This window comes from Ovis aries, chromosome 14 (genome assembly GCF_016772045.2).
Source record: "Ovis aries strain OAR_USU_Benz2616 breed Rambouillet chromosome 14, ARS-UI_Ramb_v3.0, whole genome shotgun sequence".
NCBI classification, from domain to species: Eukaryota; Metazoa; Chordata; class Mammalia; order Artiodactyla; family Bovidae; genus Ovis; species Ovis aries.
Genome location: NC_056067.1, coordinates 55,170,303 through 55,183,064, shown reverse-complemented (window position 1 = coordinate 55,183,064; position 12,762 = coordinate 55,170,303). Strand labels below are relative to the sequence as shown.

General features: G+C 49.9%; 1 protein-coding gene across 2 annotated transcripts in view; it reads left to right on the top strand.

Annotated features, from left to right (window-relative positions):
• Nucleotides 1–12,762, top strand: part of HSD17B14 (hydroxysteroid 17-beta dehydrogenase 14) — a 19,106-nt gene extending 6,344 nt beyond the window's left edge. For both annotated transcript variants that reach the window (XM_027978585.2, XM_060398762.1), the window contains 4 exons: nucleotides 11,557–11,661; nucleotides 12,037–12,104; nucleotides 12,205–12,301; nucleotides 12,392–12,762. In XM_027978585.2, coding sequence (XP_027834386.1) covers nucleotides 11,557–11,661; nucleotides 12,037–12,104; nucleotides 12,205–12,301; nucleotides 12,392–12,565 — 444 coding nt within the window. In that variant the 3' untranslated portion in view covers nucleotides 12,566–12,762. The remainder of the gene's footprint in view (nucleotides 1–11,556; nucleotides 11,662–12,036; nucleotides 12,105–12,204; nucleotides 12,302–12,391) is intronic.

Sequence of the window (12,762 nt, the reverse complement as noted above, 5' to 3'; positions counted from 1 at the left end):
TTTGTAGAAAAGAAATGCCCACAGATCCCGATATCCAGCCAAAGCTACCCGTGTTGGCTACATAGCCCCATCTTCTTAGGAACCTTCCAGAACCTTCCAGCATGGTGTGGTGAGGAATGTTAAGGATATGGGAGGGGGTGGGACAAAGAGTCAGTAATAGACAGATACAGCTTTGCCATCCAACGAATAGCTATTAGGAGGAAAGAGCATCCCCCCTCTACCTGTATGTCTTTGCCCTGAAGCTTGCTATAACCGCCTCCTATTTGCCGTCTCAGTTCAAATACCACATCTTCAGAAAGGCCCTTCCCAATCATCCTTGCTAATGTGGCATCTATGCCTATATGGGGCTTCCCTGGTAGCTCAGCTGGGACAGAATCCACCTGCAATTCAAGAGACCCCGGTTCGATTCCTGGGTTGGGAAGATCCCCTTGAGAAGAGAAAGGCTACCCACTCCAGTATTCTGGCCTGGAGAATCCCATGGACTGTAGAGTCCACGGGGTTGCAAAGAGTCGGACGCAACTCAGTGACTTTCACTTTCACACCTATATGTTCATTCTCTATGATAACAGCTTCTTTTCATCAAAGTACTTTTTAAGATTATAGTTTACTCTCTTTTTTGCTAAGGCTTTTTTTTTTTTGATGTAGACCATTTAAAAAGTCTTCATTGAATTTGGTGCAGTATTGCTTCTGCTTTATGTTTGGTTTTTTTGGCCAAACATAGGCATGTGGGATCTTAGCTCTCTGACCGAGGTCAAACCCTCACCCCCTGCATTGGAAGGTGAACCACTGGACTTCCAAGGGGGAGCCCCATCATTAGTAAATAAAATAAATAAAATTTAATTAATTTATTACATCTATTTTTTATCATAATACATTTTTTGGGGGGGCTACTTAGCAGCTTGCAGCATCTTATTTTCCCAATCAGAAATTGAACCCATGCCCCCTGCCATGGAAACTTGGAGTCCTAACCACTGGACCACCAGAGAATTCCCCATCATAATACTTCTGTATTCACTCACTCAACAAACATTTATTTAGCACCAGACACATGCTAAGCACTGGCCGTGCAGCGAAACAGACAAAGAGCTGTGACCCTGGGGAGCCAACATTCTCATGGGGGAGACAGACAGTAAGCCAGGAAATACGATATAACGTCAGGGAGTGATAAGTGCTGTGCCAAAAAGTGAAGGGAGGTAAGGGGATCAAGAAGCATGGGCAAGTATAAATGCTATGTTATAAAACTTTTTCTTGTGGCATTTTACAAGCACACATGGAAACAGAATCGTATTAATATTACTGAACCCACATACCCATCACCCAGCGCTAACAGCCAGTATTCTACCATTCTTGCTTCTTGTCGACGCCTCACTTGTTTCTTTTATCTTTTCTGGAGTGAAAAGTGAAAGTGTTAGTGGCTCAGTTGTGTCCGACTCTTTGCAACCCTATGGACTGTAGCCCGGCCAGGCTTCTTTGTCTATAGAATTCTCCAGGCAGGAATACTGGATTGCCATTTCCTTTTCCAGGAATCTTCCCAACCCAAGGACGGAACTCAGATCTCTTGCATTACAGGCAGATTCTTTACCATCTGAACCACTACGGAAGTAAATCTCAGATATCATATTTCACCTGTAAACAATTCAGTATAAGGTTTTGTTCGATTTTTGTTCGTGCGTGTGTATCTGTGTGCTCTTTTAGACAGGGTAGGTAGTCAGAAGGCTTCTCTAAGAGGTGACACTTGAGTCAAGCCCCCAAGGAGGTGTGTGAGCAATTGCCATCTAGCACAGGAACAGCCAGTGCAAAGGCCCCGGGGTGGGAATCTACAGCGAGGAGGGAGCTGGACGACACAGGCGAAGCAGGGAGAGGACAGAAGTTGACCACAGATCATGCTGGGGCTTGGGAAACCACAGAGGGGACTTGGCTTTGACACTAACCGAGCCAGGAGCCATTTATTTTCTTGGGCTCCAAAATCATTGCAGATGGTGACTGCAGCCATGAAATTAAAAGATGCTTGCTCCTTGGAAGAAAAGCTGTGACCAACCTAGACAGCATATTAAAAAGCAGAGACATTACTTTGCCGACATAGGTCCATACAGTCAAAGCTATGGGTTTTCCAGTAGTCATGTATGGTTGTGATAGTTGGACTATAAAGAAAGCTGAGCGCCAAATAATTGATGCTTTTGAACTGTGGTGTTGGAGAAGACTCTTGAGAATCCCTTGGACTGCAAGGAGATCAAACCAGTCAGTCCTAAAGGAGATCAGTCCTGAATAGTCACCGGAAGGACTGATGCTGAAGCTGAAGCTCCAGTACTTTGGCCACCTGATGCGAAGAACTGACTCACTGGAAAAGACCCTGACAATGGGAGAGATTGAAGGCAGGAGGAGAAGGGGATGGCAGAGGATGACATGGTAGGATGACATCACCGACTCGATGGAAAGGAGTTTGAGCAAGCTCCAGGAGTTGGTGATGGACAGGGAAGCATGGCGTGCTGCAGCCCATGGGGTGGCAAAGAGTCGGACCCAACTGAATGACTGAACTGAACTGAGCCAGGAGCCATAGAGTGTTCAGGGCAGAGGAACTCGAACTGCTGTAAGTGGGATATTGTGCCATCTGGCGGCCACGTGGGGAACAGAGTGGGGCGCGAGGGCGCAGGCCTCGAAGCCAGTGAGCAGGTGATGATGGGGTGGTCCAGGCCCGAGGAGGTGATGTTGGAGGCCAATAGTCTGGTAGATCTGGTGAGAAACGGTCCGATTCTGTATGCAGTATCATGGTGGACTTGTAAAGATTTCCTTATAGTAGACTAGATGTGGGGGCCGATTTGCCAAAGAAAGGGGCGGTGGAGTTTGTTTCTGATTCATTTGTTTCCCTCACCCCCATCCCCAGCAACTGGCAGAACTGTGTGGCCATCCACTGCCCTGGGAAAGCCGGGGGAGAAGTACACAGCCTGGGGACTGTTGAATGAGAAATGCTAACCAGATGCCCACGTGGGAGCCCTGCACCTAGGGCAGGGGTTGAGGCTTGAAGACATCAGTTTGGAGCCCACTAGCCCAAGGCTAAAGGAGCTCAGAAAAAAACAAAAACAAAAACAAAACCTGTAAACTGGAACTTCCCTGGTGGTCCAGGGGCTAAGACTCCACACCTCCAATATAGGTGGCCCACATCCCATCCTTCATCAGGGAACTAGATCCCACAGGCCCCAACTAAAATATCCCGTGTGACGTAACTAAGACCTGGCACAGCCAAATAAGTAAATATTAAAAAAAAAACCACACACAAAATAATCAGAGGGCACAGGCCCACTCTGTGGGCCAGGGGTCACCTGTGTGGGGATGCTCAGGTGCTCTCCAGATCCTGTCAGAGATACAGGTGAAATAGCCCCGGGGAAACTGGATAATCTGTTGCTCAACCAGTCAGCCTTGGCTCCTGTCCCCAATTCCTGTTCAGGTTCTAAGACTGGTGCCTAGCTCAGCTGGTGAAGAATCCGCCTGAAATGCAGGAGACACTGGTTTGATTCCTGGGTCAAGAAGATCCCCTGGAGAAGGGATAGGCTACCCACCCCAGTATTCTTGGGCTTCCCTGGTAGTTTAGACCAGTAAAGAAACTGCCTGCAACGCAGGAGACCTGGGTTCGATCCCTGGGTTGGAAAGATTCCCTGAAGGAGGGCATGGCAACCCACTCCAGTATTCTTGCCTGAAGAATCCCTATGCACAGAGGAGCCTGGCAGGGTACAGTCCATGGGGTCACAGAGAGTGGGACATGACTGATTGACTAAGCACAGCCAGAGTTCCCTGACGGTCCAGTGGTTAGGACTCTGTGATTTCATTGTCGAGGGTGTGGGGTTAATCCTTGGTCTGGGAACTAAGACCCTGAAAGCTGTGGGGCATGGCATAATAATAATAGTAATAAGAGGAAGATTAGTATCTCTGTACAGTAAGACAGCCATAAATCACAGGCCGTAAAGGATATGTGTGTGCATATATATATATATTTTTAATTTAATTAATTTTTTTTGGCTGTGCTCAGGCTTTTCTTTAGTGGTGGAGAGTGGGGACTACTCTGTAGTGGTTGTGAGTGGGGCCTCTCACTGCAGTGGCTCCTGGTGCTGAGCGCGGGCTCTAGGTTCCTCAGGCTTCAGTAGTTGCAGCATGAAGGCTTAATTGCTCCACAGCATGGGGGATCTTCCCGGACCAGGGACTGAACCTGTGTTTTCTGCATTGGCAGGTGGATTCTTTACCACTGAGCCCCACCAGGGAAGCCTTATATATTTTTTCTTTCTTTCTTTCCCTCCCTCCTTAGCTATCAGCATTTAAAAAAGGGAGAGAGAAATTTCTCATATATAACCGGTTTTCTGGTTTCTCCTGGAAATTTGGCCAGCTGGGCCCACCGGGAGGGCAACAGTCAGCCAGATGCGGCCTGGTTCTACCAGTCCCAAGCTCTCCCTCTTGGGTCTCCTTCTCCTGACTCACCTGTGACAGGCTGGTGCAGAGACCGCTGAGGGTCTAGATCTAGCGTCTGCCTGCCCGGGGTTCGCTATCACTTCTTGCTTGTAACATTGGGCAAGTTACTCGGTCTCTCTGTATCTAGGTTTTCTCATCTGTAGTAGGAAGCTAAATAGCATTAGCTAATTCACAGGGTTGTCCTGAGGATTGAATATGATTAAATTAATACCCACAAAACCCTTAGAACATGCCTGGCACCCAGGTTACTCTCTGCAAGGTATCATTGTTACTGTGACTCTTGCTCCATTTCTGTTTCTTGTGGCTCCTCCGTCTGTGGTCTCTGGTACACATATTGGGCAAATGAAGCCTGGGAGGAGTAGAAGGGAAAGGTTAACGTTTGAGCTGAACTTTGAAAGGAAGCGAAGGGAGTAGAGAAACAGGAAGTTTTGCTTGCCAAAAGCGTAGCAAAGGCCCTGGGGCAGAAACCACCCAGGTGGATTTTCAGACCAGGAACTTCTCCATCTCCATTTGCCTTTAGCAATTATAAATATTTGGCAAGGTAAATGTATTTTATTGATTTTTGGCCACATCGTGTAACATGTGAAACTTCCCTGACCAGGAAGTCTTAACCACTGATCTTCAAGGAAGTCCAATTATATTAGAAACATTTTGTTAAGCTTGTTGTATCCATTGCCTTCTACCGTCCCCTACCCGGACATCATATAATTTCATTAGTAAGAATTTCATGAATACTACCAATGTATTAGAACATTTATTTTTATTTTGACATAACATAAGACTTACAGAATATTTCCCGGATAGTACAGAGAATTCCTGTATATCCAGACTCCCCGTTGTTAACACTTTTTTTTTTAAATCACATTTGCTATATCCTTCTATCTCTGTATTTGGGAATAAGTTGCAATCTATTTTGAGGGCTTCCCAGTGGGGCAAGTGTTGAAGAATCCATTTGCCAATGCAGGAGCTACAAGAGACTTGGGTTCTATCTCTGGGTTGGGAAGATTCCCTGAAGGAAATGGTACTCCAGTATTCTTGCCTGGAAAATTCCATGGACAGAAGAGCCTGGCGAGCTACAGTCCATGGGGTCGCAAAGACATAACTGAGCCCGCATGTATACATATGATGCCTCTTTACCCATAGTGCTTTGGAGGGTATTTCCTAAAATCAAAAGAACATTCTTTTATGAAATCACAGTAAGATTCACATTGATACCATGGTCTTAGCTAATCTTGAAACTTTCTTATTAGATTTTTAGAATTCTTATCATCACCTGTGTTAGCTGGGGTTCTCCCAGAAGCAGAGCCTAGGTGGGGATTGAAGGGCAGGGTGGATGGAAAGCGATCCCTTGAATCACTGTCTTCAGCCTGGGGAGTAGTTGTCAGGGAGCCAATGAAGGGTATCACCATGCAAGTTACCACCAGGGCAAGTGGGGGCCACTCCCTGGGGACACTCTGGGAGTCATAGAGAAACATAAACCCAAGAGTTACCCCCCACTCCCAAGAGGCAAAGGAAAGCCAAATATTGTTTTAATTTAAAAATACATTTAGCGAATTCCCTGGTGGTGCAGTGGTTAGGACTCAGTGCTTTCACTGACAAGAGCTGAGGTTCCATCCCTGGTCAGGGAACTAAAACTCCCACAGGTGGCTTAGGGTGGCAAAAAAAAAAAAAAAGAAAAAAGAAAACAAGATTAACAATGAAAAATTTGACTTCATGTTAAAAATTAAGACTTTTTTACATGACCAAATTACTATTAGATCTCCTAAGAAAATGAACAGTAATTTCTTAATACCATTGAATGCCCAAGCCCTATTTAAATTCACCTAGATATTTCCAAATGTCTTATTATTAATAACAGTTGACTTGTTCACACCAAGCTCCAAAGTCTGCCCATTGCATCTGGTTTTTCAGAGGGCAGAGACTTTTGTCTGCTTGTTCTTGCCTCTATCCCAGTGCCTATTGCAAAGAAGCACGCATAAGTTGCTGCCCTTGCCATCACTGTCATTATAACCATCACCACGACTGCCATCGCCATCTTCATCATCATTAACCTCATCATAGCCATCGTCACCATGATGACCACCATCACCACCATCCTCATCATTTACCATCATTATCATGACCACCTTCATCATCATTGCCATCATCCTCCCACCATCATCATTACCTTCATCACCATCATCATCATCACCACCAGCATCCCTTGCAAGCCCTTTATTTATTTTTTAAAAATTTATCTGTTTATTTGGCAGTGCTGAGTCTTAGCCATGGCATGAGGGATCTCGCTCCATGACCAGGGATCGAACCCATGCCCCCTGCATGAGGAGCTTGGAGTCTTAGCCACTGGACCACCAGGGAAGCGCCTCCTTGCAAGCTCTATAAATATTGATTCTTGGGACCCCAGCCCAGGCCTCCTGAGTCAGAATCTCTGGGTTTTTGACCTCCCTGGTGAATTCTGACGCAAAGTTAGCCATTCCCCAGGTTAGAGAAAATGCCAGAGGAGGTTGGGATATTTATATAGTTAAGGAAAGGGAATCTTGTCAGGAGGGCATTCACTGAAGGCATTTGAGCACTGCAGTGTCCTATTAAGTGCTCAAAGAGCCGGATTGGTTCTTAGAGACCCATCCATTCATTTATCTATTTACTCATCAAAGACTGAGCAAGCGTTTGTAGGTGCTGGCGGTGAGCCACATGCTGTTTGCCCTTGTGGAGTTTATAGTCACAGGGCAGCCAAGTGTTACCAAATAAACAAGAGATGAGTTTATATGAGTGAGTGTGTTCTGGAAGTCATGGTAGGCTTCCTGGAGGAAATGAAAGATGAGAGATGTTAACCCAAGGAGAGGTGGGGGAGACTGGTGTCTGAAGGGGAGGGAGTCGGGCTGTTAAGAGTCCGGTGAGTCCTTAATGGAGGTACACAGAGGTGCAGACGTTCCCGGAAGGGAACAGGCTGTGCAGAGGCCTGGCCCTGAGAGAGAATTAGGAGCCCAAACACGCTATGGAACATTCCACAGAGCACTTGCATTTGCTTCTGGCTGCCTCCCCACGCAACTTGAGCTCCTTGAGGGCAGAAATCTCTCCCAGTCTTGTTTCCTGCAGTATTCCCAGCTTTTACCCCGTTATCTGGCACATAGTAGGTCCTCACGAAATGTTGGTTGAATGAATTAATGAGCAGGGGAATCGTAGAGATTCAAGAGTGCCTTGGTCTGTTGAGGACCCAAGGTTGAGGGAAGGGGTTAGTGCAGGAAGGGGTTGAGGAGCACATACATGGGGCCTGGAGGGCCCTGCTGACGCATCTGGTCTTTTTTTTTTTTTTTTTAATTTTTCAACCATGCTGAGTGGCACGTGAGATCTTAGTTTCTTGACCAAGGATAGAACCCGTGCCTCCTGCATTTGGAAGCATGGAGATTTAACCACTGAACCACCAGGGAAATCCCTGAGGCATCTGGTCTTGATGAGCATCCTCCCCAAGAGCAGCAGGGAGGCATCGAAAGCATTTGAGCAAGAAGGTGGTGTGCATGCCACGTCGCTTCAGTCCTGTCCAGCTCTGTGTGACCCTATGGACTGTAGCCCGCCAGGCTCCTCTGTCCATGGGGACTCTCCAGGCAAGAACCCTGGAGTGGGTTGCCAGGCCCTCCTCCAGGGGGTCTTCCCGACCCAGGGATTGGATCCGTGTCTCTCGCGACTCCTGCATTGGCAGGCAGGCTGTTTACTACTGGTGCCAGCCAGGACGATGATGTTAGCCCAGGAATACTAAGATCGTTACTAATAACAGACCTCTCTGGCTCTTGTATGAGGAAGAAATCAGAGGGCAGAGTGGGGTAGGAACTGACATCAGCAGGCGGTTGCGTTTGCGCACATGCATTTCAAGGCCTCTTGCAATCTGACCCCTGTCACTCCTCTGACCTCACTTCCCTCCACAGTGGCCTCATTGTTGCCAAACACGCTCCACCTGATCCTGCCTCAGGGCCTCTGCACCCTGTGTTCCTGTTGCCTGGTCTGGTTTTCTCTAAGAGATGCCTACAGCTCAAAATGCTCAAATCTGGGATTTCCCTGGCCATCCAGTGAATAGAGCTCCGTGCTTCCACTGCAGGGGGCACAGGTTCGATCCCTGAGTCAGGAAAATGCCCTGGAGAAGGGAATGGCAACCCACTCCAGGATTCTTGCCTGGAGAATCCCATGGACAGACGCGACTGGAGGCTTAGAGTCCATGGGGCCTCAAAGAGGTGGACACGACTGAAATGACTGCGCATACACGTGCTTTCCCAAAGCCTTGCCTCGGGCACCCTGTTTGAAACTGCACCCAGCCCAATACTCCCATTCTCCCTTATCTTGCTCTCCTTCTGGTTCTGTGTCCCCAGGCACACTCTTTATTTGTTGTTTAGTTGCTAAATTGTGTCCCTCTTTGCAACCCCATGGACTGTAGCCCACCAGGCTCCTCTGTGCAGGGGATTTCCCAGGCAAGAATACTAGAGTGGGTTGCCATTTCCTTCTCCAGGGGATCTTCCCAACCCAGGGATCAAACCCAAGTCTTCAGCTTTGGCAGGCAGATTCTTTACCACCAAGCCACCTGGGAAGCCCAAACTCACTCCAGAACATTCTGCAGTGCACTTGCATTTGCTTCTGGCTGCCTCCCCACACAACTTGAGCTCCATGAGGGCAGAAATCTCTCCCAGGCTTGTTTCCTGCAGTATCCCCAGCTTTTACCCCATTACCTGGCACATAGTAGGTCCTCATGATATGTTGGTTGAATGAACTAGTGAGCGAGAGAATTGTAGAGATTTAAGAGCACCTTGGCGATGGGTCTGTTGAGGACCCAAGGGGGAGTCTCCTGAAGCCCCACCCCCCAGATCTCCTGAGACTCTGGTTTAAGAGGCTGAGTGGGAGTGGACCCCACGTCAGAGACTGGGGGTCAGGGATGGGGGCAGGTTTGGGAGGATCCAACACTTAAGTTTTGCCCTTGAGACACAGAGATGGAAATGCCCGCAGGTGGCAGGTCAGGAGCTCCACAAGGGGGCTCTGAGGGAGACTTAGGAGGTGCCCATGGAAACCCAGGAAAGCAGGCCTCCCATGGCAGAGCAGGGAGGGCAAGAAGCGGACCCAGGAACCTCAACATTTAGGGGAAATGGAGTTAGGCCAGGGTGAGGCTACAGTGTGTCTGCTTGAGTGAGCCAGGCTCTCTCAGGTCGCGTTGTCCAAGGGAGGGAGGCGCAGAGGTCAGGCGGATAAGAGACTAGCAGGTCCTTGATGTAGCCACACAGAGGCATAGGTGACCTTGGTGGGAGGGGTGGGGGGGAGCCAGCACGTGGGGGCGGGGGGTGGGGTGGGGAGAGTGCATGTGAGGGTTAGACGGGCCACAGGAGTGTAGGACAAATATTTATTGAACACTAGCTGTGTGCCCAGTGCTGAGATGAGGTGGCGAATAAGCCTGGCTCAGCCCCCACGGCCCTCACCTTGCCAGGGTTGGGGAGAGGAGGGAGTTAAATGGCTGGGGACCCAGGGATAGGCAGGTTGCAGTTTTAAATAGAATGGTAGGGACTTCCCTGGTGGTGCAGTGGTTAAGACTCCGTGCTTCCTCTGTAGGGGTGTGGGTTCAATCCCTGGTCAGGGAACTAAGATCTGAGGTGCTGCCAAAAAAGAAAGTCACAGTGTGTTGGATGTATGTGTGAATGGCCACTTGGGATTAATAAACCAAATCCCTACATAGCTGGACACCTAGCCATCCTTTAAAAAAATATGATGTTTTAAATAGAATGGTCAGGGCAACCTCACTGAGGAGGTGACGTTTGCAGTGAAGTTGCTGAGGGGATAGGACTGTCCCCTTTCAGCCCTGAACTGAATGTCCCGTGTCCTCAGAAACCCTTCAGTCCTGGACAAACTGGGGAGAGTTGGTCACCCTAGGAGTAAGTCACGTGCTATATCAGGAAAAACATTCCAGGCAGCGAGAATAGCAAGTGCAAAGGCCCTGAGGTTGGAACACATGGGGGAATATCTGAAGATACGGCACTGAGGTTGGAGCAGAGGCTGTTTTGTGAGGGAGTGGAGGTCTGCAAGAGCTGGTGGGGTGATCCGGAGAGGGAGCTAGATTAGCTTTCTATTCTGAGTATTCCTTGGGGGGAGCCACCTTGTACCCATTAATCTTTAGCAATAGGAATGGGCCTTGCCCAAGGCAAGCAAGGGGAGGGATAGAATTGGAATTTATTCAAGGTCATGCATGACTGAAGAGCACAGAGACAGACTGGGGTGAAGAGAAAAGGAAACGGAGGGAGAGTTGAGAGTTAGTTTAAGGATCTCCGGGTGGCCAGGGGGTTGCAGGGTTGGCAGAGTAGGGAGTTCATTTCATGAAGGTCTCCCATGTCACGTTTTGACCACAGCGTTTTCCCTGAAACTCAGAGAAATTATCTTCCCCTTCATGTATAAAAGATTCCTCCCCCCCCTTTTTTTTTTTTTGGTAACATATGCAGCCATCTTGGTCTATCTTTCATTTTCCTATCTTGTGATGAACAGGAGTTTGAGTAATATACAAAGAGCTAGAGAGAGAGGCACAGGGACCCTGAGAGAGGGGGTCAGGGACACAGAAGAGGGAGGCAGAGAGAGAGAGAGAGGCAGAGAGAGAGAGAGACAGAGAGAGGCAGGCAGTAGAAGAGACAGAAGGATCCTTTCCAGGACTTCCCTGGTACTCCAGTGGTTCAGAATCTGCCTGCCAATGCAGGGGACACACGTTTGAACCCTGGTCCAGGAAGATCCCACATGCCTCAGGGCAGCTAAGCCTGTGCACCACAAGAGAAGCCCTGTAGAGAGTAGAGAGTAGCCCCCACTCTCCTCAGTGGGAGAAAGCCTGCCTGTGGCAACGAAGGCACAGTGCAGCCAAAGAAAGAGAATAAGAAAGAAAGAGAAATTCCTTTTAGACAAAGATAGACTCCTCAAGGGCTGATATTCAGAGACCATGGGGCAAACCACAGAAGGTGCCCGGAAGCCCTGCTGTCCGTACAAGGCACCCAGATCCACTAGTGAGCACATCAGGGAGATGGCCAGGAGGCATTTCAACAGGGCTGGGGGAGATCCAGGGGCTTGGGCGGCTTACTCCGCTTTCTGTCTCCCCAGCTCGCCCTCCCTCACCTGCGCAAGAGTCGGGGAAACGTCATCAACATCTCCAGCCTGGTCGGGGCGATTGGCCAGTCCCAAGCGGTTCCCTACGTGGCCACCAAGGTACACTGGCGAGACACCCTGCCCCTTCCTTCAGGTGTCTCAGCCCTGAGGTATGGCCCGAGGCATGGCCACCTGGCCTTCCAGGAAACAGAGCCTAGTGCAGCAGGATGCAACCTGCAGGGAGAGCGTGACTTCCCTCTTCCGATGCCCCTGCTTGACGCCCCCTGGTTGGGTGCATGTGTGCCAGGTCACTCAGTTGTGTCCGACTCTTTGGGGCCCCGTAGACAATAGCCCGCCAGGCTTCTCTGTCCATGGGATCCTCCAGGCAAGAATACTGGAGTGGGTTGCCATGCCCTCCTTCAGGGATGGGAGGAGACGGCAGAAGGAGCCTCCTCTCCTCTGGTCTGAACTTTATCCGCGCCCCGTCTTCTGCAGGGGGCAGTGACAGCAATGACTAAAGCCTTGGCCCTGGATGAGAGTCAGTATGGCGTCCGTGTCAACTGGTGAGCAGCCTCACAGGGGTTGAGAGCCTCTTGGGGGAGTGAGCCCAAGGGGCAGTGTGTGCACTGGACTTCCCTGACCCCCTCTCCTCCCCCACCCCAGCATCTCCCCTGGAAACATCCGGACCCCTCTGTGGGAAGAGCTGGCGGCCTCAACCCCTGACCCCACTGCTACAATCCTAGAGGGCACTCTGGCCCAGGTAGGAGTGGGGGCCAGATGGAGGTGGTGTCGGGGTGGAGGTCAGGCGGGGGCTCCTCGTGACTCTCCTTTCCCCCTTGTCTCTCCCCAGCCCCTGGGCCGCATGGGCCAGCCAGCTGAGGTGGCGGCTGCTGCTGTGTTCTTGGCCTCCGAAGCCACCTTCTGCACGGGGACTGAGCTGCTCGTGACCGGGGGTGCGGAGCTGGGGTATGGGCGCAAGGCAGGCCAGGCCGCCCCAGCGGAGGCCCCCACCAGCCCTTCCTGATCTCCCACATTTCCACCTGGGCCTTCCTGACGAGGGTTCTCCCACTCCAAACTCAAGTCTCCCAAACTCCAGTTTCCACCCTCTGCCTCTCAGGTGCAGCACCCCACCCACCCCAGCCCCGGCTGTAGATATTCAGACCACTCACCAATGTGCCAAACCACCCCACAGTTTCCCATAAAAGCACTTTGCAATCAGGA